Raw genomic sequence first — 27,803 nt, 5'->3', positions numbered from 1 at the left:
TTAGAACATCTAGATTACAAAAAAATGTCACCATGGACCAAGTCACAGTGCTCCAATGTTGTTTACGGATTGCCCGTCCCTTTCTTTGGTTTCTTGTGTTTTGCTTGAATCTCCAATACCGATTTGTATCTTATCTCTTTTGGACACCCTTTTGTGATGGAACGGGGCGGGTTCCTAACCTGTGTTTGTGTGCTTGTTGTTCCAGATCCTACCTTCGAGTTTTCAGATGATGGCCCCGTGGACGAAGGCACACTTGATGTGCGGGGGAACCTGTGTAAGGCTTCCTCAGCTTTCCTCTTCTTGATCTCATCAAGATCTCTTTTGAGGGCCTTCCTGTGTTTTTCTGTGACCCTTGTTGTCTCATCACTCTTGCACGCTTCATAAATTAGTTCAACATAGTTCTTTGTCAACACAACATGCCTAACAACTTCCATGGTTGACTCTGGTCTCTCGTCATGCACGGCCAAAACTGCGTTTGATGTTTCCGGCGCCAATGCGTCGTCAGCGTCCCAATTCCATCGCCGCCTTATGAAATGGCGGGGCATTCGTGTCACCGCGTTCATGTCCATTACTTTTAGAATGTGACAGCACACAATCCCGTCCCGTTCGAATTTGCAGCATTGGCAGTAGTATTCGCCTTCGCTTATCGATGCCTTCACAAAGTAGTTCCTTCCCTTATTCGGGTCTTCAGGTTCTGAATCCGACATGCCCAGGATAGAACACACCTTGAACGTATGTTCGTCCACCTGGAAAGTCGTGTACATGCTGGCACGCTTTATTTCTTCCTGGAATCTGCAAGTTTTGTGTGGTTTTGTTAAACTCTTGTGTGAATTTTTTTGTAGCACCTTTTGTTGTTGTGGCCAATGGAATTACAATTCGTTCAAACATGGCAACTACAGTTCATTAAACATGGCAACTGCAGTTGAGTAAACATGGCAACTGCAGTTCATTAAACATGACAACTGCAGTTCATTTAAACATGGCAACTACATAACAACTTCATTTTGGCATTTGCATCCCATACCATCATGGCCAGTGGAATTACAGTTCATTAAACATGGCAACTGCAGTTCATGAAACATGGCAACTACAGTTCATCAAACATGGCAACTGCAGTTGAGCAAACATGGTAACTGCAGTTGAGTAAACGTGGCAAACTGCAGTTCATTAAGCATGGTAAACTGTAGTTCATTAAGCATGGCAACTACATATCATGGTTACTCTGTACCTAATGGCTACTTTTCAACAAAATCATCATTTTCAAATAAGCATTTCAACTGCATTACATTCTACATGGCACCTAGTGTTGGGGAACGTAGCAAAAATGCAAAATTTTCTACGCATCACCAAGATCAATCTATGGAGTTTACTAGCAACGAGAGGTAAGGAGTGCATCTACATACCCTTGTAGATCGCGAGCGGAAGCGTTCAAGAGAACGGGGTTGATGGAGTCGTACTCGTCGTGATCCAAATCACCGATGATCCTAGCGCCGAACGGATGGCACCTCCGCGTTCAACACACGTACGGAGCAGCGACGTCTCCTCCTTCTTGATCCAGCAAGGGGGGAGGAGAGGTTGATGGAGATCCAGCAGCACGACGGCGTGGTGGTGGAAGTAGCGGGATTCCAACAAGGCTTCGCCAAGCGCTGCGGGAGGAGGGAGATGTGTCACGGGAGGGAGAGGGAGGCGCCAGGGCTTGGGTATTGCTGCCCTCCCTCCCCCCCACTATATATAGGGCCAAGGGAGAGGGGGGGCGCAGCCTTGGCCCTTCCTCCAAGGAAGGGTGCGGCCAGGGAGGAGTCCATCTTCCCCAGGGCACCTAGGAGGTGCCTTCCCCCTTTAGGACTCTCCCTTTACCTTATCTCTTGGCGCATGGGCCTCTTGGGGCTGGTGCCCTTGTCCCATATAGGCCAAGGCGCACACCCCTACAGCCCATGTGGCCCCCCGGGGCTGGTGGACCCCCGGACCCCTTTCGGCACTCCCGGTACAATACCGATAATGCGCGAAACCTTTCCGGCGACCAAAATAAGACTTCCCATATATAAATCTTTACCTCCGGACCATTCCGGAACTCCTCGTGACGTCCGGGATCTCATCCGGGACTCCGAACAACTTTCGGGTGACCGCATACTAATATCTCTACAACCCTAGCATCACCGAACCTTAAGTGTGTAGACCCTACGGGTTCGGGAGACACGCAGACATGACCGAGACGACTCTCCGGTCAATAACCAACAACGGGATCTGGATACCCATGTTGGCTCCCACATGCTCCTCGATGATCTCATCGGATGAACCACGATGTCGAGGATTCAATCAATCCCGTATACAATTCCCTTTGTCTATCGGTATAGTACTTGCCTGAGATTCGATCGTCGGTATCCCGATACCTTGTTCAATCTCGTTACCGGCAAGTCTCTTTACTCGTTCCGTAACACATCATCCCGTGATCAACTCCTTGGTCACATTGTGCACATTATGATGATGTCCTACCGAGTGGGCCCAGAGATACCTCTCCGTTTACACGGAGTGACAAATCCCAGTCTCGATTCGTGCCAACCCAACAGACACTTTCGGAGATACCTGTAGTGCACCTTTATAGCCACCCAGTTACGTTGTGACGTTTGGTACACCCAAAGCATTCCTACGGTATCTGGGAGTTGCACAATCTCATGGTCTAAGGAAATGATACTTGACATTAGAAAAGCTCTTAGCAAACGAACTACACGATCTTGTGATAGGCTTAGGATTGGGTCTTGTCCACATCATTCTCCTAATGATGTGATCCCGTTATCAACGACATCCAATGTCCATGGTCAGGAAACCGTAACCATCTATTGATCAACGAGCTAGTCAACTAGAGGCTTACTAGGGACATGGTGTTGTCTATGTATCCACACATGTATCTAAGTTTCCTATCAATACAATTCTAGCATGGATAATAAACGATTATCATGAACAAGGAAATATAATAATAACCAATTTATTATTGCCTCTAGGGCATATTTCCAACAGTATCCCACTTGCACTAGAGTCAATAATCTAGTTCACATCACCATGTGATTAACACTCACAGGCCACATCACCATGTGACCAACATCCAAAGAGTTTACTAGAGTCAACAATCTAGTTCACATCACTATGTGATTAACACTTAATGAGTTCTGGTTTGATCATGTTATGCTTGTGAGAGAGGTTATTAGTCAACGGGTCTGAACCTTTCAGATCCGTGTGTGCTTTACGAATATCTATGTCATCTTGTGGATGCTACCACGCGCTACTTGGAGCCATTTCAAATAACTGCTCTACTATATGAATCCGGTTTACTACTCAGAGTCATCCGGATTAGTGTCAAAGTTCGCATCGTCGTAACCCTTTACGATGAACTCCTTTTCACCTCCATAATCGAGAAAATTCCTTAGTCCACTAGATACTAAGGATAAGTTCGACCGCTGTCATGTGATCCATTTCCGGATCACTATTGTACCCCTTGACTAACTCATGGCAAGGCACACTTCATGTGCGGTACACAACATAGCATACTGTAGAGCCTACGTCTAAAGCATAGGGGACGACCTTCGTCCTTTCTCTCTCTTCTACTGTGGTCAGGTGTTGAGTCTTACTCAATACTCACACCTTGTAACACAGCCAAGAACTCCTTCTTTGCTGATCTATTTTGAACTCTTTCAAAATCATGTCAAGGTGTGCGTTCTTTGAAAGTATCATCAGGCGTCTTGATCTATCTCTATAGATCTTGATGCCCAATATGTAAGCAGCTTTATCCAGGTCTTCCTTTGAAAAACTCCTTTCAAACAACCCTTTATGCTTTCCAGAAATTTTACATCATTTCGGATCAACAATATGTCATTCACATATACTTATCAGAAATGTTGTAGCGCTCCCACTCACTTTATTGTCAATTCAAGTTTCTAACAAACTTTGTATAAACCCAAAACTTTGATCACTCCATCAAAGCGTATATTCTGACTCCGAGATGCTTGCTCTAATCCATGGAAGGAACGCTGGAGCTAGCATACCTTTTAGCATCCTTAGGATCGACAAAACCTTTCTGATTGTATCACATACAACCTTTCCTTACGAAAACTGGTAAGGAAACTTGTTTTGACATCCATCTGCCAGATTTCATAAATGCAGCTAATGCTAACATGATTCCGACGGACTTAAGCATCGCTACGGATGAGAAAATCTCATCGTAGTCAACTCCTTGAACTTGTGAAAATACTCTTTGCCACAAGTCAAGCTTCATAGACGGTAACATTACCGTCCATGTCCGTCTTCTTCTTAAAGATCCATTTATCTCAATGGCTTGCCGATCATCAGGCAAGTTCACCAAAGTCCATGCTTTGTTCTGATACATGGATCCTATCTCGGATTTCATGGCCTCGAGCCATTCGTCAGAATCCGGGCCCACCATCGCTTCTCCACAGCTCATAGGTTCATCGTTGTCTTCCAAGACAGGATTACGCATTACTCTGAAGTAGTACGCATCCTCGTCGTCCTACGAGGTTTGGTAGTGACTTGATCCGAAGTTTCATGATCACTATCATAAGCTTCCACTTCAATTGGTGTAGGTGCCACAGGAACAACTTCCTGTGCCCTGCTACACACTAGTTGAAGTTATGGTTCAATAACCTCATCAAGTCTCCACCATCCTCCCACTCAATTCTTTTGAGAGAAACTTTTCCTTGAGAAAGGACTCGATTCTAGAAGCAATTACTTTTGCTTCCAGATCTGAAATAGGAGGTATACCCAACTGTTTTGGGTATTCTTATGAAGATGCATTTATCCGCTTTGGGTTCGAGCTTATCAGCCTGAAACTTTTCCACATAAGCATCGCAGCCCCAAACTTTTAAGAAACGACAACTTAGGTTTCTCTAAACGGTGTCGTCTCAACGGAATTGCGTGGTGCCCCTTTTAAAGTGAATGCGGTTGTCTTCTAATGCCTAACCCATAAACGATAGTGGTAATAAGAGACATCATGGTATGCACCATATCCAATAGGGTGCAGTTATGATGTTCGGACACACCATCACACTATGGTGCTCCAAGCGGTATTAGTCGTGAAACAATTTCCACAATTTCTTAATTGTGTGCCAAACTCGTAACTCAGATACTCATCTCTATGATCATATCACAGACATTTTATCCTCTTGTCACGACGATCTTCAACTTCACTCTGAAATTACTTGAACCTTTCAATAATTCAGACTTGTGTTTCATCAAGTAAATATTCTCAGCATCTACTCAAATCATCTGTGAAGTAAGAACATATCGATATCCACTGCGTGCCTCAGCACTCATTGGACTGCACACATCAAATGTATTACTTCCAACAAGTTGCTCTCTTGTTCCATCTTACTGAAAACGAGGCCTTTCAGTCATCTTGCCCATGTGGTATGATTTGCATGTCTCAAGTGATTCAAAATCAAGTGAGTCCAAACGATCCATCTGCATGGAGTTTCTTCATGCATATATACCAATAGACATGGTTCGCATGTCTCAATCTTTTCAAAAACGAGTGAGTCCAAAGATCCATCTACATGGAGCTTCTTCATGCGTTCTATACCAATATGACTCAAATGGCAGTGCCACAAGTATGTGGTACTATCATTACTATTTTATATCTTTTGGCACGAACATGTGTATCACTGCGATCGAGATTCATTTTAGGTGCAAGACCATTGAAGGTATTATTCAAATAAACAGAGTAACCATTATTCTCCTTAAATGAATAACCGTATTGCGATAAACATAATCCAATCATGTTTATGCTCAACGCAAACACCAAATAACAATTATTTAGGTTTAACACCAATCTCGATGGTAGAGGGAGCATGCGATGCTTGATCACATCAGCCTTGGAAACACTTCCAACACATATCGTCATCTCACCTTTAGCTAGTCTCCGTTTGTTCCGCAGCTTTTATTTCGAGTTACTAACACTTAGCAACCGAACCGGTATCTAATACCCTGGTGCTGCTAGGAGTACTAGTAAAGTACACATTCATATAATGTATATCCAATATACTTCTGTCGACCTTGCCTTCTCATCTACCAAGTATCTAGGGTAGTTCTGCTTCAGTGACCGTTCCCCTCATTACAGAAGCACTTAGTCTCGGGTTTGGGTTCAACCTTGGGTTTCTTCACTAGAGCAGCAACTGATTTGCCGTTTCATGAAGTATCCCTTCTTGCCCTTGCCCTTCTTGAAACTAGTGGTTTTACTAACCATCAACAATTGATGCTCCTACTTGATTTCTACTTTCGCGGTGTCAAACATCGCGAGTTGCTCAAGGATCATCATGTCTATCCCTGATATGTTATAGTTCATCACGAAGCTCTAATAGCTTGGTGGCAGTGACTATGGAGAACCATCACTATCTCATCTGGAAGATTAACTCCCACTCGATTCAAGTGATTGTAGTACTCAGACAATCTGAGCACATGCTCAACGATTGAGCTTTTCTCCCTTAGTTTGCAGGCTTAAGAAACTTGTCAGAGGTCTCATACCTCTTGACGTGGGCACTAGTCTGAAATCCCAATTTCAGTCTTCGGAACATCTCATATGTTCTGCGACGTTTCAAAAACGTCTTTGGTGCCACAATTCTAAACCGTTAGCATTACGCACTGAACTATCACGTAGTCATCAAAACGTGTATGTCAGATGTTTCGCAACATCTACAGACGACGCTGAGGTTCAGCACACCGAGCGGTGCATTAAGGACATAAGCCTTCTGTGCAGCAATGAGGACAATCCTCAGTTTCACGGACCCAGTCCGCATAATTGCTACTATCAACTTTCAACTAAATTTTCTCTAGGAACATATCTTAAACAGTAGAACTAAAGCGTAAGCTATGACATAATTTGCAAAGACCTTTTGACTATGTTCATGATAATGAAGTTCATCTGATTATTTAATGAACTCCCACTCAGATAGACATCCCTCTAGTCATCTAAGTGATACATGATCCGAGTCAAACTAGGCCGTGTCCGATCATCACGTGAGACGGACTAGTCATCATCGGTGAACATCTCCATGTTGATCGCATCTACTATACGACTCATGTTCGACCTTTCGATCTCTTGTGTTCCGAGGCCATGTCTGTACATGCTAGGCTCGTCAAGTCAACCTAAGTGTTTCGCATGTGTTCCGAGGCCATGTCTGTACATGCTAGGCTCGTCAACACCCGTTGTATTCGAACGTTAGAATCTATCACACCCGATCATCACGTGGTGCTTCGAAACAACGAACCTTCGCAACGGTGCACAGTTAGGGGGAACACGTCTCTTGAAATTTTAGTGAGGGATCATCTTATTTATGCTACCGTCGTTCTAAGCAAATAAGATGTAAACATGACAAACATCACATGCAAATCATAAAGTGACGTGATATGGCCAATATCATCTTGCGCCTTTTGATCTCCATCTTCGAGGCGCGGCATGATCACCTTCGTCACCGGCATGACACCATGATCTCCATCATCATGATCTCCATCATCGTGTCTTCATGAAGTTGTCTCGCCAACTATTACTTCTACTACTATGGCTAACGGTTAGCAATAAAGTAAAGTAATTACATGGCGTTTTCATTGACACGCAGGTCATACAATAAATTAAGACAACTCCTATGGCTCCTGCCGGTTGTCATACTCATCGACATGCAAGTCGTGATTCCTATTACAAGAACATGATCAATCTCATACATCACATATATCATTCATCACATCCTTTTGGCCATATCACATCACATAGCATACCCTGCAAAAACAAGTTAGACGTCCTCTAATTGTTGTTGCATGTTTTACGTGGCTGCTATGGGATTCTAGCAAGAACGTTTCTTACCTACGCAAAAGCCACAACGTGATATGCCAATTTCTATTTACCCTTCATAAGGACCCTTTTCATCGAATCCGATCCGACTAAAGTGGGAGAGACAGACACCCGCTAGCCACCTTATGCAACTAGTGCATGTCAGTCGGTGGAACCTGTCTCACGTAAGAGTACGTGTAAGGTCGGTCCGGGCCGCTTCATCCCACGATGCCGCCGAATCAAGATAAGACTAGTAACGGCAAGTAAATTGACAAAATCGACGCCCACAACTACTTTGTGTTCTACTCGTGCATAGAAACTACGCATAGACCTAGCTCATGATGCCACTGTTGGGGAACGTAGCAGAAATTCAAAATTTTCTACGCATCACCAAGATCAATCTATGGAGTTTACTAGCAACAGAGGGAAGGAGTGCATCTACATACCCTTGTAGATCGCGAGCGGAAGCGTTCAAGAGAACGGGGTTGATGGAGTCGTACTCGTTGTGATCCAAATCACCGATGATCCTAGCGCCGAACGGATGGCACCTCCGCGTTCAACACACGTACGGAGCAGCGACGTCTCCTCCTTCTTGATCCAGCAAGGGGGGAGGAGAGGTTGATGGAGATCCAGCAGCACGACGGCATGGTGGTGGAAGTAGCGGGATTCCAACAGGGCTTCGCCAAGCGCTGCGGGAGGAGGGAGATGTGTCACGGGAGGGAGAGGGAGGCGCCAGGGCTTGGGTATTGCTGCCCTCCCTCCCCCCACTATATATAGGGCCAAGGGAGAGCGGGGGGCGCAGCCTTGGCCCTTCCTCCAAGGAAGGGTGCGGCCAGGGAGGAGTCCATCCTCCCCAAGGCACCCAGGAGGTGCCTTCCCCCTTTAGGACTCTCCCTTTACCTTATCTCTTGGCGCATGGGCCTCTTGGGGCTGGTGCCCTTGGCCCATATAGGCCAAGGTGCACACCCCTACAGCCCATGTGCCCCCCCGGGGCTGGTGGACCCCCGGACCCCTTTCGACACTCCCGGTACAATACCGATAATGCGCGAAACCTTTCCGACGACCAAAATAAGACTTCCCATATATAAATCTTTACCTCCGGACCATTTCGGAACTCCTCGTGACGTCTGGGATCTCATCCGGGACTCCGAACAACTTTCGGGTTACCGCATACTAATATCTCTACAACCCTAGCGTCACTGAACCATAAGTGTGTAGACCCTACGGGTTCGGGAGACACGCAGACATGACCGAGACGACTCTCCGGTCAATAACCAACAGCGGGATCTGGATACCCATGTTGGCTCCCACATGCTCCTCGATGATCTCATCGGATGAACCACGATGTCGAGGATTCAATCAATCCCGTATACAATTCCCTTTGTCTACCGGTATAGTACTTGCCTGAGATTCGATCGTCGGTATCCCGATACCTTGTTCAATCTCGTTACCGGCAAGTCTCTTTACTCGTTCCGTAACACATCATCCCGTGATCAACTCCTTGGTCACATTGTGCACATTATGATGATGTCCTACCGAGTGGGCCCAGAGATACCTCTCCGTTTACACGGAGTGACAAATCCCAGTCTCGATTCGTGCCAACCCAACAGACACTTTCGGAGATACCTGTAGTGCACCTTTATAGCCACCCAGTTACGTTGTGACGTTTGGTACACCCAAAGCATTCCTACGGTATCCGGGAGTTGCACAATCTCATGGTCTAAGGAAATGATACTTGACATTAGAAAAGCTCTTAGCAAACGAACTACACGATCTTGTGCTAGGCTTAGGATTGGGTCTTGTCCATCACATCATTCTCCTAATGATGTGATCCCGTTATCAACGACATCCAATGTCCATGGTCAGGAAACCGTAACCATCTATTGATCAACGAGCTAGTCAACTAGAGGCTTACTAGGGACATGGTGTTGTCTATGTATCCACACATGTATCTAAGTTTCCTATCAATACAATTCTAGCATGGATAATAAACGATTATCATGAACAAGGAAATATAATAATAACCAATTTATTATTGCCTCTAGGGCATATTTCCAACACCTAGTACCTTCATGTTTGTGCAAATAAGATTGTAACACAACTGACTTACTTGTTAAAAATCTTGTTGGTGTATATCTTGCTCATCTGCCTCTCCATTGGTAAATACGTTAGCAATTTTGGCTGCTTGAGCGCGGTGTTTGCTTCTTGCTGTAGCTCGGATCCCAGTATTTTTTGTTGCAAAGCGGTGTACTGCTTGGCAAACTGTAGCAATGACTTGCCAGGTGTGACGCCCGGATAATTAGTCTACGGTAAAACTCTGCTGATGATGCCACATCACCTCCGTTACTGTTGCTAATTCCTCGTTAGTTCAAAAACCGATTCAAAATTCAAATTCCAAATATGGCATACAATAAAAGTTTTCAAAAATTAAAACTAAAATATTCGGGATGTGTAAAATAATTCATAAGTAATATTGGTGGGTAAACCAAGTCTTTATAAAAAGTTTAAATGCACTAAACTAAATAAAACAGTAGCAAAAACAATTATGTGAATGCTTTTAAATTAATAAGCAAATGTTAAACTAGTTTATTTAGTCACCAAACTTTTTAAGGCAGTGGATTATTCTGAGACATTAATTTAAGAGCTATTGTCATGTTTTACAAAACTAAAGAAATTAAAGGTAAAATAAAACAGAATAAAAGAAATACGAAAAGAAAGGAAAAACAAACAAGGAAATATAAAGGAGAAGAACCCCCCCCCTGCTGGGCTGTGGCCCAGCTGGCCTCTGGGCCAACCAGGCCGGCCCAACCCAGCCAGCGACGCCCTCCTCCTCTCTCCTCCACCTCTCGAACATGACCGAGCGCTAGGCGCCGTTCCAGCCGCGCCACCTCGTCTGTGGGTCGCCACAGGGCGCCTGGAGGGGATAAGATTGCCAGCGTCGATGCCGTGGCCTCGCCCAAAAATATCTTCCCCTCCACCCGCGTCGTTCCTCTCTCCCCCTCACTACTCTCTTCGATCCCGAGCTCCACCGCGCAACCGTCGACGTGGCCATCGTCATCCCCGCGCCTCGTGAGCACGCGCACAGGCTCCGCCGAGCTCCACTACTCCCTCTCCGTCCCCGTGCTCGAGCTCTACGCCACCGCAGCCTCGAGATCGAGCCCGTCTTCGTCCAAGGCCGCCGGCGCTCCTCCGGCGGGTGTCGCCGTTCTGTTGCTCCTAAGCTACCACCGGGCCCCCATGTGCCTCCCCAGTGAGCTCCACCTCATTTCCCCTCTGCTCCCAGACCTGCGCCTAGTGTCGTTCCCGCGAGCTCCGACCGTCGTCATTGCCGCCATGGTCGACGACCTCCATGGTCTTGAGCTCCCCCACCCGAGCCCGTTGCCCCGCAGCGCTCCACACAACTGAGCTTCGGCCTCCGCTCCGCTTGCCGCCGTCGTCGCCTCCCCTCCAGCTAGCCGCGCTCCGTTTCCCCCCTGCTGCTCCTTCGCCGAGCTGCCACACTCGCCTCGTCCCTGCTCGCCGTTGCCCCGGCGCGGCTTTGCCCCACCGCCAGCAGCTCCTCCCCGCGCCCTCCTGGCCACACGCGCGCACCCCCGCAGCCCAGTGCCCGCGCGCAGCCGCCCCTCCCCCAGTCGCGGCCTCGCTCACCCCGGCTGGCGCCCGCCGCCCCGTTCCCGCCACAGGCCCGAGCTCCACCGCCGCCCCGCTCACTGACGCCGCCGCCACAGCCCACCACCGGCTCCCCCATGGCCACCGTTCGACTCGCCCGGGAGCGCTCGCTCGAACGCCACCACCCACGCGAGCTCCCGTGGCCGGAGTCGGCCTGCCGACGATCGCCGGAGCCGCCGGATTAGCGCCGGTGGTTACGGTGACGTGGCACCATTAGATTAGGTTATTCACGCGCTTAATTACCTCCCCTGTGTATGACAGTGGGACCCGCTGTTTAATTAGAACCATTTAATTAAAGGAAATTAACTGTTAGTTTTAAGCTGAGTCACTGACTACTGGGTCCCGCTGGACCCAATTGACTAGTCGATTCTGCTGACTAGGGACTCCGAGTCAGTGACAGGTGGGACCCCCTGGGCCCCTTTGACTTTGTTGACCAGTCAACTGGTCAACAGTTGACTGGGCTGACTTAGCCCCTGGCCCCACATGTCAGTCTTAGTAGCACATATGTGGGTACACTTCTGTGTACCCGTAGTAATTTCCCTTTTATTTTCGATTTAAATGAAATTCAGAAAATGAATAAAACTTTGAAAATTAATATAAAATAGTCCATAGCTCGGATGGAAAAACTTTGTACATGAAAGTTGCTCAGAACGACGAGACGAATCCGAATACGCGGTCCGTTCGCCCGCCACACATTCCTAGCATAAAGAACGTGCAACAATACCCCTCCAATTCGTTTGTCCGAAAACGTCAAACACCGGAAATACTTTCCTGGTGTTTCCCCCCTTCGCCAGTAGCACCTACTACTACGTTAGGTCACCTCTAGCACCGCGTAATGCCATGTTACACTTTGTGATGCTTTGATTGCTCTGTTATTTATTGTGTTCCCCTTCGTTACTTCTTTCCGGTAGACCCCGAGACTGCCGGCCACCCCCAGTTCGACTACGGTGTTGATGACCCCTCCTTCTCGGCTGAGCTTCCAGGCAAGCCCCCCCTGATCACCAGATATCGCCTATTCCTTCTCTATACTGCTTGCATTAGAGTAGTGTAGCATGTTACTGCTTTCGGTTAATCCTATTCTGCTGCATAGCCTGTCCTTGCTACTACTGTTGTTACCTTTACCTGCAATCCTAAATACTTAGTATAGGATGCTAGTTTTCCATCAGTGGCCCTACATTCTTGTCCGTCTGCCATGCTATACTATCGGGCCGTGATCACTAGGGAGGTGACCACGGGTATATACTATATACTGTATATACATGACACATGTGGTGACTAAAGTCGGGTCAGCTCGTTGAGTACCCGCAAGTGATTCTGATGAGGGGGCTGAAAGGACAGGTGGCTCCATCCCGGTAGAGGTGGGCCTGGGTTCCTGACGGCCCCCGAGTGTTACTTTGTGGCGGAGCGATAGGGCAGGTTGAGACCACCTAGGAGAGAGGTGGGCCTGCCCTGGTCGGCATCCGCGGATACTTAAAAATAACACGCTTAACGAGTTCTTGGTATTTGATCTGAGTCTGGCCATTTGGTCTATACACACTAACCAACTACATGGGAAAGATACGGGCACTCGACATCCTGGTATCAGCCGAAGCCTTCGTGACGTCAGCGACTGAGCGGCGCGCGCCGGGTTGGACCGCGTAACGCAACTTCCTTTGAAATGGAGGTTGCCAGGTCTACTCTCCGGCCGCGTACGCAACGTGCAGGTGTGCAATGGGTGATGGGACCAGACCCCTACGGGCATAGGATTTAGACCGGCGTGCTGACCTGTCTGTTGTGCCTAGGTGGGGCTGCGGCGTGTTGATCTTCCGCGGCCGGGCATGACCAAGAAAAGTGTGTCCGGCCAAATGGGATCGAGCGTGTTGGGTTATGTGGTGCACCCCTGCAGGGAAGTTTATTTATTCGAATAGCCGTGTCCCTCGGTAAAAGGACGACCCGGAGTTGTACCTTGACCTTATGACAACTAGAACCGGATACTTAATAAAACACACCCTTCCAAGTGCCAGATATAACCCGGTGATCGCTCTCTAACAGGGCGACGAGGAGGGGATCGCCAGGTAGGATTATGCTATGCAATGATACTTGGTGAACTTAACATCTATTCTCTTCTACATGCTGCAAGATGGAGGTGGCCTGAAGCGTAGTCTTCGACAGGATTAGCTATCCCCCTCTTATTCTGGCATTCTGCAGTTCAGTCCACCGATATGGCCCTTTACACATATACCAATTCATATGTAGTGGAGCTCCTTGCTTGCGAGTACTTTGGATGAGTACTCACGGTTGCTTTTCTCCCTTTTTTCCCCCTTTCCCTTGTACCTGGTTGTCGCAACCAGATGCTGGAGCCCAGGAGCCAGACGCCACCGTCGACGATGACTCCTACTACCCCGGAGGTGCCTACTACTACGTGCAGGCCGCCGCCGACCAGGAGTAGTTTAGGAGGATCCCAGGCAGGAGGCCTGCGCCTCTTTCGATCTGTATCCCAGTTTGTGCTAGCCATCTTATGGCAACTTGTTTAACTTATGTCTGTACTCAGATATTGTTGCTTCCGCTGACTCGTCTATGATCGAGCACTTGTATTCGAGCCCTCGAGGCCCCTGGCTTGTATTATGATGCTTGTATGACTTATTTTATTTTTAGAGTTGTGTTGTGATATCTTCCCGTGAGTCCCTGATCTTGATCGTACACGTTTGCGTGTATGATTAGTGTACGATTGAATCGGGGGCGTCACAAGTTGGTATCAGAGCCGACTACCTGTAGGAATCCCCCTTTCCAACTCCTTGGCCGAAGTCGTGTCTAGTCATTGAAAAACTTTTATTAACATGGCTGTGCGGCTTACGCGCCCACGTCGCCATTGGGTGGTAGTAGGATCTTTTATTCCTTGACCTTTACTCTAGGACTCTAAACTCTCTTCTATTCAGGTTAAATGATTTTGCTAAAATCTAACTTTAGGTTCTCGAAGATACTTCCTCCCGGAGAGCCCCTTCAGGCCAGATGATCGCCTGCTGCACCAGAAGATTCTGAAGACACTCTCTGATGCTTTCCCGAGACCCTTGTGCTCTTCGCCGTTGCGATCCCTACCACCGATAAATCTTTATGGATAACTACATACTTTTGTCGTTCATACCTTCATCCCCAGTTGACCTTGTTATTACAATGTGCCCTCAAATACTCTCCGATGTTCCAAGCATCCTTTATGCTTACTACCCCACAGTTCCTTGCCGCATGAATACCCCTACGAATAATTCTTCACCCTTATCAAGGAACTGTTCATTACTAGTTGATCATATGATCCACTAGGTACATTGATATACTATCCGGTCTTCCGGTAATTCTCTGCCAGTTGTTGCTGTGCAAATACTTGTCTGCTTGCATTATGGTTGCGTTCCATATGTCTAGCAATATTCATTAGTATCCCTTGTCATTGTCATTTTCAGCCTTTGATTTGATATGTGGTGAATGCTCGCAATCCTTAGTCGAAATCCTAGAATTCATCCTTCCGTATCAGACGTCATTTTAAACATGAACTGGTTCTCGACCAACCAAATTGCCGTCGGTTGTACCCCTAAGTCTACTCAACTTATCCATCCTTAATCAGAGCATTTGCTTCTGATCCCTTGATTTGGAAAGCGCAATTCCTTTGCATTTGAGATTTGAATTAGTTAGTTATTCCCATAATCTGATGCCTTTGCATTCTTTCTTCCTCTAATTGAGTACCGATACTCACGTCAGCTCCGTTATGGACCGCCAAACCCATTGCTGGGTTGTTATCCGATGGTATCATTCACATTCAAATCTTGTGAGTTCTTTCCCTGATGCATAATGCTTTGACAACCATGCTCTACTTTCGAGCTTGTGTTAATTACTCCTAAAAATTCATGGTATATGTTTCTAAGATGCCCCGATGGGTTGAACCTATGCCTTCCTTAATCTCTGTGAACCCGAAAGTTTTCACGGGTCATACTCCTCTGGTAATTCACCAGGTAGGTTTTGACACTGAAATCATTTTTATCTAGAGCAGTGAATGAAAGGTTATGCATTGAAGAAGTGGGAGTCGACCTTGAACTTTGTGTTCATGCCCATGGACACGATGTAGATCTTATCATGGAAGCTACTCTTAAATTAATTATTCCCTTGGTATAAGTTCATCTTATATCTGGGATCTGGTCTTTTGCAATCTTGGTTCCGGCCATATTGATATTCTTTGGTTCCTTTTCTTGGACAAGTTGAAGTACTTGACTTCTGCAGATCATTACACCTATCCAACCTCTATTCTGCTCTACCTTTGAGTATACCCTCTGGTATCTCGAGAATATCACGGAACTACATAACTTCTTATGAGTTCTTCGTCAACTATTATTCTCGTCAATTCCAGTTTTCCCTGGGTTTTGAGTTATTAGTCACTCGAGAACACTGATAAGTGAATCGATTCCGCACTCCGATTCAATACTCTAAGTAATTTTCGTTGCTTATGAGTTTAATAATCCTTCAAGTCATTCCTAGCCTGATTGGCTATATCCTTATTGTGCTAAATTTTAACTGTGCTACCTGGTCCTTATTCCTGGAGCACAACTTTCGGTGATGAACTAAGCTTTCGTCAATTTCCTCGTCTTATCGTTTCACCTCGAACAACAAACTTGACCCCGAGCTTGTGTCGTATCTGTGGCTCCAATAATCCGCTGCATCAGTCCTTTTGCTTGATACAATCGCTGATCAATTGCTTCTTCGTGGATCCTCTCGACAACAAATTGTCGTGATCATCATCAACATTTTGACTCCAGGATATCAATGGAATTCTTGATGATAAGTGCCTTCCTCGTTCCTTGGTAATTTGAGTTACCATCGACAACATCCTTACCTTCCTTTCATCACAAACTTGATCACGTTATGGAGCTCCTTACTAACCAGCTTATGTTATGTTCTACCTTGGAGTATTAGCATCTTTTATGTCAAGGATATTGTGAGAATTGCTCCACCTCTTGAGAATTCTTGATATAGTAATACTTCTTGCCATCTCCATTTGTTTTCTGATCCCCTTGTCATTTCTAACCTGAATACCGACAATTGAACTATGATGCGTGAATTCAAAACTTCTAGCAATCCTATTGCTTTGGAGTTAATGGTCGATAGTTCATTCTTAGACTATTGGTTATCGAATCATCGTTCCAACATTGATCATGCTACCTAAGCCCATATTTTTGGGTGCAGCTTTCCACCAATGTTTAATTGAGTATGTTTTCCTCGAGCATACCTCATTATATCGTTTGATTTGACAAATGTTATCTCTTTGTTCACATGATTGTGGAAATCCATCTTTTGGAAATCTCGATGAATTGTCGTTTAGTTCATCAGCCACCTCCTCATCCTCTCCTTGGTTTAATGATGAACTCTTGTTTTGAACTCGCTTCCATAGTTCATTTCCCGAGGATCTTACATTGGCATCTCGTCAATTTGTGTTGCACCTTTTCTTCTCAGGCATCCCGAGTCTGAGGTATCCTGGCACTAATCAGATATGAATCTCGGTCAGATATGATGGTTGGGACATATTTCCAAGAGTTATAACATTGGTCTTTATATGACCCGGTAGGGTGATGTCATGCCTAGCACAATTGGCCGGAGGACCTATTGTTATAGTTTGCATTTTAGCAAGGTTAACCATTCTTCCATGAGGAAATTGTAAGACTTATTCTATAAGTTGTTCCTGATGAATCCTTTGTATATCCAAGTCCAACCTTTGCTTGAAGACCATGTCAATGCTATCTCGAAGCATGTCTGTGGTACTCCGATTTTTTTTACAAGAACATTTGAAGCCCAATGCTAAATGATTCTTGCTCAATTATCCAAACACCATTGTATGGGTAATGTCATGAAATTTCTCTCCCCTACCTAAAGAGTTTTCTACGTTATATCCTGTCATGGATATCATGCTCAGCTTGTCCTTGGGAAGGATATACCCTTGAAATATGTGTTTAAACACATTTTCCTTTCCATTGTTCTGTTTAATCTGATGATCACCCTTTTCCTTTCCATTATTTTATTTAATCTTTCTTGTGATCTATATGATCTAAGCAGTAATAATTCACTGCTTATGTAAACACCTCGGTGTACTACTCTGTCAATAAGACCCTGTTACTATTGTTGATGACATTCCAATAGCCATCGATGGACGAGCTATTGGCCCGCCTCGTTCAACGAGCAGGAAGATGGTTCTCTTCGTCCCCCGCCCTTGGTACCAACATTGTTGCCAACATAGCTGGCAGGCTACCCTCTGACATGCCTTGCTATCATGACCGTGCAACATGTCAGCCCCCTTTCTAATTTTAACCCACATTGTGGGCCCATAACCCACAGTTCCACATGATCGAAACCTGAATCTCCTGTACATCCCTGTTCGAAGTTATCCCTTGCGCTTCGTTTCGTATGTAATTTGCGAGCCACCTTCCTAGTGATCAATTCTGGTATCGGACACAATACTTATTCCCGTATCTCTGAACCCCTTTCACACTCTGTTTCAGGCAATGAACGATTGCCTATCCGCTCGAAACTTCTTATTGCACTGTCCTACTTTGCTCTCGATGTGTTTCATTTGTTCAACTCGAGAGATACTCATATGTTCATTCTTGGGATACCCCTAGATGATTTTTCCTTATAACATCCTATCGTTGTAGAGTTGCCCCTTACCTATTCGTAAGTATGATGGAGTTCCCCGAAGAAAGGACGACAACTTCATCATGATGCATTGGAATAAAGAATTGAAGACATCAACGAAAGGGATTAACTTCTTCGAGAAGATCCGTTAGAATATCGTAACCAGAATTTCCCCCCTTACTCCCCTCTTAAATCTCGGGACGAGATTTCTTGTAGTGGAGGAGATTTGTGACGCCCGGATAATTAGGCTACAGTAAAACTCTGCTAATGATGCCACGTCACCTCCGTTACTGTTGCTAATTCCTCGTTAGTTCAAAAACCGATTCAAAATTCAAATTCCAAATATGGCATACAATAAAAGTTTTCAAAAATTAAAACTAAAATGTTCGGGATGTGTAAAATAATTCATAAGTAATATTGGTGGGTAAACCAAGTCTTTATAAAAAGTTTAAATGCGCTAAACTAAATAAAACAGTAGCAAAAACAATTATGTGAATGCTTTTAAATTAATAAGCAAATGTTAAACTAGTTTATTTAGTCACCAAACTTTTTAAGGGAGTGGATTATTCTGAGACATTAATTTAAGAGCTATTGTCATGTTTTACAAAACTAAAGAAATTAAAGGTAAAATAAAACAGAATAAAAGAAATACGAAAAGAAAAGAAAAACAAACAAGAAAATAAAAAGGAGAAGAACCCCCACCCCCCTGCTGGGCCGTGGCCCAGCTGGCCTATGGGCCAACCAGGCCGGCCCAACCCAGCCAGCGACGCCCTCCTCCTCTCTCCTCCACCTCTCGAACACGACCAAGCGCTGGGCGCCGTTCCAGCCGCGCCACCTCATCTGTGGGTCGCTACAGGGCGCCTGGAGGGGATAAGATTGCCAGCGTCGATGCCGTGGCCTCGCCCAAAAATATCTTCCCCTCCACCCGCGTCGTTCCTCTCTCCCCCTCACTGCTCTCTTTGATCCCGAGCTCCACCGCGCAACCGTCGCCGTGGCCATCGTCATCCCCGCGCCTCGCGAGCACACGCACGGGCTCCGCTGAGCTCCACTACTCCCTCTCCGTCCCCGAGCTCGAGCTCTACGCCACCGCAGCCTCGAGATCGAGCCCATCTTCGTCCAAGGCCGCCGGCGCTCCTCCGGCGGGTGTCTATGTTCTGCTGCTCCTAAGCTACCACCGGGCCCCCGTGTGCCTCCCCGGTGAGCTCCACCTTGTTTCCCCTCTGCTCCCAGACCTGCGCCTAGTGCCGTTCCCACGAGCTCCGACCGTCGCCGTTGCCGCCATGGTCGACGACCTCCATGGTCTTGAGCTCCTCCACCCGAGCCCGTTGCCCCGCAGCGCTCCACACAACTGAGCTTCGGCCTCCGCCCGCTTGCCGCCGCTGTCGCCTCCCCTCCAGCTGGCCGCGCTCCGTTTCCCCCTGCTGCTCCTTCGCCGCGCTGCCACACTCGCCCCGTCCCTGCTCGCCGTTGCCCCGGCGCGGCTTTGCCCCGCCGCCAGCAGCTCCTCCCCGTGCCCTCCTGGCCACGCGTGCGCGCCCCCGCAGCCCAGTGCCCGCCCGCTGCCGCCAGCCGCCTGCCTGCACGCAGCCGCCCCTCCCCCAGTCGTGGCCTCGCTCACCCCAGCTGGCGCCCGCCGCCCCGTGCCCACCGCAGGCCCGAGCTCCACAGCCGCCTCGCTCACTGACGCCGCCGCCACAGCCCACCACCAGCTCCCCCACGGCCACCGTTCGACTCGCCCGGGAGCGCTCGCTCGAACGCCACCACCCACGCGAGCTCCCGTGGCCGGAGTCGGCCTGCCGGCGATCGCCGGAGCCGCCGGATTAGCGCCGGTGGTTACGCTGACGTGGCACCATTAGATTAGGTTAATCACACGCTTAATTACCTCCCCTGTGTATGACAGTGGGACCCGCCGTTTAATTAGAACCATTTAATTAAAGGAAATTAACTGTTAGTTTTAAGCTGAGTCACTGAGTACTGGGTCCCGCTGGACCAATTGACTAGTCAACTCTGCTGACTGGGGACTCCCAGTCAGTGACAGGTGGGACCCCCTGGGCCCCTTTGACTTTGTTGACCAGTCAACTGGTCAACAGTTGACTGGGCTGACTTAGCTCCTGGCCCCACATGTCAGTCTTAGTAGCACATATGTGGGTACACTTCTGTGTACCCATAGTAATTTCCCTTTTATTTTCGATTTAAATTAAATTCAGAAAATGAATAAAACTTTGAAAATTAATATAAAATAATCTGTAGCTCGGATGGGAAAACTTTGTACATGAATGTTGCTCAGAACGACGAGACGAATCCGAATACACAGTCCGTTCGTCCGCCACACATTCCTAGCATAGAGAACGTGTAACAATACCCCTCCGATTCGTTTGTCCGAAAACGTCAAACACCGGGAATACTTTCCTGGATGTTTTCCCCCTTCGCCAGTAGCACCTACTACTATGTTAGGTCACCTCTAGCACCGCGTAATGCCATGTTACACTTTGTGATGCTTTGATTGCTCTGTTATTTATTGTGTTCCCCTCCGTTACTTCTTTCCGGTAGACCCCGAGACTGCCGGCCACCCCCAGTTCGACTACGGTGTTGACGACCCCTCCTTCTCGGCTAAGCTTCCAGGCAAGCCCCCCCCCTTGATCACCAGATATCGCCTATTCCTTCTCTATACTGCTTGCATTAGAGTAGTGTAGCATGTTACTGCTTTCGGTTAATCCTATTCTGCTGCATAGCCTGTCCTTGCTACTACTGTTGTTACCTTTACCTACAATCCTAAATACTTAGTATAGGATGCTAGTTTTCCATCAGTGGCCCTACATTCTTGTCCGTCTGCCATGCTATACTATCGGGCCGTGATCACTAGGGAGGTGATCACGGGTATATACTATATACTTTATATACATGACACATGTGGTGACTAAAGTCGGGTCAGCTCATTAAGTACCCGCAAGTGATTCTGATGAGGGGGCTGAAAGGAGAGGTGGCTCCATCCCGGTAGAGGTGGGCCTGGGTTCCTGACGGCCCCCAACTGTTACTTTGTGGTGGAGCGACAGGGCAGGTTGAGACCACCTAGGAGAGAGGTGGGCCTGGCCCTGGTCGGCGTCCGCGGATACTTAAAAATAACACGCTTAACAAGTTCTTGGTATTTGAACTGAGTCTGGCCATTTGGTCTATGCACACTAACCAACTACGTGGGAAAGATACGGGCACTCGACATCGTGGTATCAGCCGAAGCCTTCGTGACGTCAGCGACTGAGCGGCGCGCGCCGGGTTGGACCGTGTAACGCAACTTCCTTTGAAATGGAGGTTGCTAGGTCTGCTCTCCGGCCGCGTATGCAACGTGCAGGTGTGCAAAGGGCGATGGGCCCAGACCCCTGCGCGCATAGGATTTAGACCGGCGTGCTGACCTCTCTGTTGTGCCTAGGTGGGGCTGCGATGTGTTGATCTTCCACGGCCGGGCATGACCCAGAAAAGTGTGTCCGGCCAAATGGGATCAAGCGTGTTGGGTTATGTGGTGCACCCCTGCAGGGAAGTTTATCTATTCGAATAGCCGTGTCCCTCGGTAAAAGGACGACCCGGAGTTGTACCTTGACCTTATGACAACTAGAACCGGATACTTAATAAAACACACCCTTCCAAGTGCCAGATATAACCCGGTGATCGCTAACAGGACGACGAGGAGGGGATCACCGGGTAGGATTATGCTATGCGATGCTACTTGGTGAACTTAACATCTATTCTCTTCTACATGCTACAAGATGGAGGTGGCCTGAAGCGTAGTCTTCGACAGGATTAGCTATCCCCCTCTTATTCTGGCATTCTGCAGTTCACTCCACTGATATGGCCCTTTACACATATACCCATGCATATGTAGTGGAGATCCTTGCTTGCGAGTACTTTGGATGAGTACTCACGGTTGCTTTTCTCCCTCTTTTCCCCCTTTCCCTTCTACCTGGTTGTCGCAACCAGATGCTGGAGCCCAGGAGCCAGACGCCACCGTCGACGACGACTCCTACTACCCCGGAGGTGCCTACTACTACGTGCAGGCCGCCGACGACCAGGAGTAGTTTAGGAGGATCCCAGGCAGGAGGCCTGCGCCTCTTTTGATCTGTATCCCAGTTTGTGCTAGCCATCTTATGGCAACTTGTTTAACTTATGTCTGTACTCAGATATTGTTGCTTCCGCTGACTCGTCTATGACCGAGCACTTGTATTCGAGCCCTCGAGGCCCCTGGCTTGTATTGTGATGCTTGTATGACTTATTTTATTTTTAGAGTTGTGTTGTGATATCTTCCCGTGAGTCCCTGATCTTGATCGTACACGTTTGCGTGTATGATTAGTGTACGATTGAATCGGGGGCGTCACACCAGGGCTCACGTACCGCTTCAAAACAGCATTGAACCCCTCACTGCATTGTGTAGTCTGCAGAAACGGGAAGAAGCACTGCATGAAGTAGGCCGACACCCAGTACATTCGCTTCTCCCACAAGCTAGCAAGCGTCTCGTGGTCTTGGACTTGATATGTTTCAATCATAGCCATCCAGCTCCTTTCAAACTCCTCCACCGTCAAGCTGTGGTCCACGCACAACTCGAATGCCTTGTGCAGCTCTGGACGGTCAGCAAAGAACGGTCCTAGCGTCTCCTCAGCCTTCTTTATAATGTGCCACCTGCAGTGCATGTGCACTGCCAACGGAAAGACCTCCTCTATGCATGCACGCATGCTAAAATCCTGGTCTGTTATTATGTTCATCGGAGCAAGTCCACCCATGCACTCCAAGAAGGTCTTGAATAGCCAAGTGTACCCATCCGTGTCTTCGTTCCGAACGAGCCCGCATCCGAACTGCAATGGCTGATTGTGGTTATTTATTCCTATGAATGGAGCGCATGGCATCTTGTACATATTAGTGAGATATGTCGCGTCGAATGAAATGCAGTCTCGGAAATGTTTGTAGGCTCTTCTTGCAGCACCATCCACCCAATACATGTTCCTAACACGGTCCTCATCGTCCAATCTTATCCTGTAGAAGAAATCTTGATCTTCTTTCGCTTTCTCATCGAAGTAGGCTATCGTGGCTTCTATGTCAGCCAACTTGCTTTCTCTACGGTACTTTGCCTTTAGGTTTGTGACGTCTGCTGGTAGGTAGGGCATGCTACTCAGAGACCCCTTTTTGCTGTGGATGAGGGAGAGTATCTGCACCATTCTTGATGGACCGACGTTACAATCATGTAGCAGCTTTATGAATTTCTTCTCGAGGGGGTGAATCCTCTGTGGGCGGTTAGAAATTTTACCAAGTCAAACTTCTTTATTAGCTCGTGGTTGTGCTCGTCAAAATATTCAGTGACCACCCACTGTGCTCCATCTACGTTCAGCTTACACCGGACATGGCATTCCGTCTTGACAATGATACGTCTCTTTCGTTCCGGAATGACAGGCGCATCACCTTTGCCCTTCTTGTTTCTCGGTGCCTTGTAGCACCTCATCTCACCTCTGCTGTACTCGTTAGTTTTTTTAATTTTCCTATGGTATTCGGTGTTGACCGCAAACCCATGGAACTTTGCATATGTCTGGTAGAATTCCTTTGCATCTTCAAACGAATCAAATCTCTGCCCAAGATACAGTGGCTGGGGTACCATGATTTCTGATTGCCCACCATCTTCATCCCCTTGTGCTTCGCCATCGGTTTCATCATTCACTTCAGTATCGGCGGCTGTTTCATCTGCTTGAGTGTTGCTTCTGCTGGTGTGCACAGGTGTGCTTGTCGGTATTGCTGGCACGATTGCCATTTCCGGCACTGACTCGGCATTGTTTGTGGCATGAGTGTTGGTTGACTGGTGGAACGCGTCTTCCGTGCGCTCAGAGCTCCCCGCAGTAGATGTCCCCGCGCCGCTGTTAATTGTAGTTGAAGGCCCTACAATAAAAAATCAGGTACGAGCGTAAGATTTTGCTTGAATGTCATGTTTATCATAATGGAGTACAGCAACTGCATGTGATTTTGCATGATATCATTCACACAGCAAGCCGTGAATGAATCTGCATATGGCCATGCATGGCAACTGTAATTCTCCAGTAATGGCAGCTACAGTCCAACCACATGGCAACTACCGTTGCCAACACATGGAAACCATCGTCTTTTAGCATCAGAAGTTGTAGCATATAGCAATGACAGACATAGTCCAACACACATGGCAACTACTGTTGCCAACACATGGCAACCAGCGTCTTTCAGCATCAGAACTTGCAGCATATAGCAATGGCAGATACAGTTCAACATACATGGCAACTACTGTTGCCAACACATGGCAACCAGTATACTCTAGCATCAAAACTTGTATTCTAGGCTTGAGCTCAATACGCAAATGTGAACAATCATGAATGTTGCACACACTCTTATAGCAATTGGCAAATCCCGAAGACAATATACGACTATTTGCACACGACCACTTGGTAGCATTTTTTGTTTGTTTTTGCCACCACCACCGTTACAAATCTACTTTTCTTCACATGCTATTCCCCACAAAAGCAAATGCAGTACTGTTTTCTGTTTTCACTTTTTTTACCTTGTTGTGCCGCATGTGCCGATCTTGTGTGGTCTGTCATTCCAATTTTATGTGTTCTATCTGCAATAGCGCTTTCCTGCAACTGTGAAGCTTGCCATGAGACGTTTGCCGATGTGGTTCCACCGTAACAACCTGCGATCATGGTAGCAGTTGGTCATTGCATGGCAACTGTAGTTTGTTCAACATGGCACATGTAGTGGTCCAACCATGCCACACAGATTTGTTCACACTTGTCATCCACGGTTGTTTAGACATTGTAGTCACATTTGATTATACATGGCAACTGCAGTTGTCCAGGCATGGCAACTACAGTTTGTCCAGCCATGGCAACTGAAGCTGTCCAGGCATGGCAACTGCAGCTGTCAGATATGTTCCTTTCTCCTAACTCACTGTCCACAACTTCACTTTCATGCACTCACCTCTGTACGACGTTGATGGCAGGTACATGGTTGCCGCCTGATGCCACATGCTGCATGAAGGTCCTACATTTTTTTCGATATAACTCGTGAGTCTTTTGCCATCCTTGCAAGTTTAATTTCATGTCCACAACAGTAAGTTTGTTTTTCGTATGCGTTACCTTGATTTGCCACATTAGCTAGCTGAAGTTGGTTGCCCGTACATTTGTCAGTGTTAGCGCCCTGTGACGAAACTTGCCATGCTGCCCCCTGATTGTGGTTTGGTCATAAGAACCTGCTAAAAAATAGATTGTAGGACATAAGTAGAATGACATTTTCATCGTCACGAACATGACAACTGTTTCTTCTTTGTTTATCATGCATCGTACCGATGCCCGCGTAGTGCTCTAGTAGTGGCAACAATGGCCCTGAAGAAATGAGTTGATTGTACTCTGCTGCATCCCAAGGTGGCGTTTCCGGCCTTTGAGAAAGCCAAGGATCAGTGCCATCTTCGTGATTCATTCTTCTGCTTTTTCTTTTCTCCACTGTGCTTTTAGTCACTGCATGAACAAGAACGCATCAACAATCCGCAAAAAGCGTTCTTGCTGTTTGCACGTAGAAGATAACATGGAAATCTCATAACATTTCTTGCGTAGGCAACCAACACCTCATGGCAAGTAGGACATGCACATCCATTCTCTTTTCTGAATTCTGGATGCCATCTATCATTTTGAAGCGATGTCAACAGAAAATAAAATAGGATGGCAAGCAATAAGATAACATGGTGGCAACTACGGACAACGATAGATGGCAACTGACGTTAGATACAAGTGACAATTATTTTTCCTCCCTCCCCATGCCAAATTCCTCCTTTCTCTCCCTATTTATAGTGATTCCTACGCACGCTTCATTACCAACTACTCGCATCAAGCCAACCCAGAAGCTTGGCACAAGTCTAGCATAGTATATGGCAGATCTGACGTATGTTGGGGGGCAAATGCAAAGACACAAAAATTCGTGGGGTGTTTGCCCTGATAGCGTGGATCCAGTTGCCATCTTCGTGGGCAAATTTGCAATTTCAGATTTCTGGACAAAAGAAGGTCGAGAAACAGGAGATCGGAGATCCACCTGTTTTAGCTCGTCGTCTTGGGAGGGCGGGGTTGGGGTGGGAGGGGGTGGGGGTGGGGTGGGTGGTTAGCGGTGGGAAGGCGCTAGGGATTTGCTCTGGTTGCCATGGCAACCAGAGAAGGAAGGCGACGGAGGTAGGGGATCGAGAGGTGCGAGACAATGGCGGCAGGGCGGACTCGGGATCGGAAGGAGCCCGGGATGGCTGGCGTGCTGGGTCGTGCGGGCAGTGCGGTCGTTTGGCCCGGACGTGTGGGCGGTTTTGCCACACACCGGACGTGCGGGCTGTGGCTGCGCGCGCCCGGACGCGGTCGTGCGGGCAGGTTCTTCTCCATGCCACACGAGGCGTGCGGCACAACCACCCGATACATTACACGTGTGGCAGTTATCGGTGTCCTAAAAAAAGTGTGATATTTTTCCCCTGTAAAAAAGAGGTCTGATCTTCAGTTTACTTCAAAAAAAAATGTTGTTATTACGTAGTAGTTGATTTGAAACAACATTCAGATTCTGAAAAGTAGATATTCGGAATGCGTCATTTGTCGAAGTAGGTTATCCATGATTGAGACACTGTATGCTGCGTAACCGATATGAACTCTGAGACAGTCACCGTCCAGCGGGAAGGAAAAATCGTCCAGTACAACCAACCAAGGCCGGCCCGTAGCTTTCCTTGAGCAGAGAAAACCACACCTGAACATACGCCGAAAAGACGAACTGACGAGGACGGCACGTACACCGTACACGGCATCAGAGATTCATTCAGAGGCACACGGAAAAAGTCGCACTTCAACGAACCGCTAACTGCTACGGACAGCACGAGAGCAAATCGATATTCCGTGGAAGGTGAGTAGTATATAGAACTGGACAAGCCGGTAGAGTCTGACGACGGTGGGTGCTCGCGAGATCGAGATCGCGCCCGCTCGCCAGCGACGCGGCACCCACCTAACCTTGGAGCTGCCCCGACCAGCCGGACGCGCACGCCTCAGAAATCAGAATCCTGAATGCGACCATGTACGCGGCGTTGCCTTTTCCCGGAGTTCGTTTGCTGTTTTCTCTGTATCTTGTCATGCCTTCAAAGTTCAGTCTCGTGCACCTCACGTACCGGCTCGCCGCTGGACAGCCTTCAGCTGTACATGTCTTTGTTCCTGCTACTATTTCTACTGTAAAATTGTTGGTGAAGTACTCTTTACTGCTCACTCTGTAGCAACTGATGGGCTGGCCTGGCTCTACTCATTGATTCAAGCACGGCCCTCCTTTCAATTCCCTCGCGGGCACTGCTTCCGCATTTCAGTACCTAGCTTCAGTCAGCAGCCATCCTTTAATTCAACCTGTGTACGTACGTTGGCCCTACGCCTCACTATTAACCTTCTGAGCCAGGCAAAAACACCAGGTGCAGAAAATTCTGCTGGCCCAGCCACCACTCGCTCCTCCCTTTTCATCTGGAAGCATTCAGAACTTGTGATCTCGCTCTGCGTGCAGTTAACTGGGCCCTGCACACTGTAGACCAAATATTCTCTGACGATGTAAAGCGATATGTTTAGTTCGCAGTACATCTTGGAAATTCCCGACGGCCTTGATATCATATCCTTGT

At 47.5% G+C, this 27,803-nt stretch overlaps 1 protein-coding gene across 1 annotated transcript; it reads right to left on the bottom strand.

Moving 5' to 3' along the window:
• On the bottom strand, positions 1–27,223 carry LOC123158659 (protein FAR1-RELATED SEQUENCE 5-like). Its single transcript, XM_044576569.1, has 7 exons — positions 27,160–27,223; positions 22,654–23,201; positions 22,504–22,560; positions 20,957–20,959; positions 9,939–10,102; positions 180–792; positions 1–9 (listed from the first exon to the last, which is right to left on the bottom strand). Exons 1-7 carry the CDS (start codon positions 27,221–27,223, stop codon positions 1–3), a joined length of 1,458 nt encoding a protein of 485 aa, XP_044432504.1.
• Between the last annotated feature and the right edge of the window lie 580 nt (positions 27,224–27,803).

Source organism: Triticum aestivum, chromosome 1D (genome assembly GCF_018294505.1).
Source record: "Triticum aestivum cultivar Chinese Spring chromosome 1D, IWGSC CS RefSeq v2.1, whole genome shotgun sequence".
Lineage (NCBI taxonomy): Eukaryota > Viridiplantae > Streptophyta > Magnoliopsida > Poales > Poaceae > Triticum > Triticum aestivum.
Note: the sequence above shows the minus strand (reverse complement) of the source record. Positions and strands in the feature narration are given on the sequence as shown.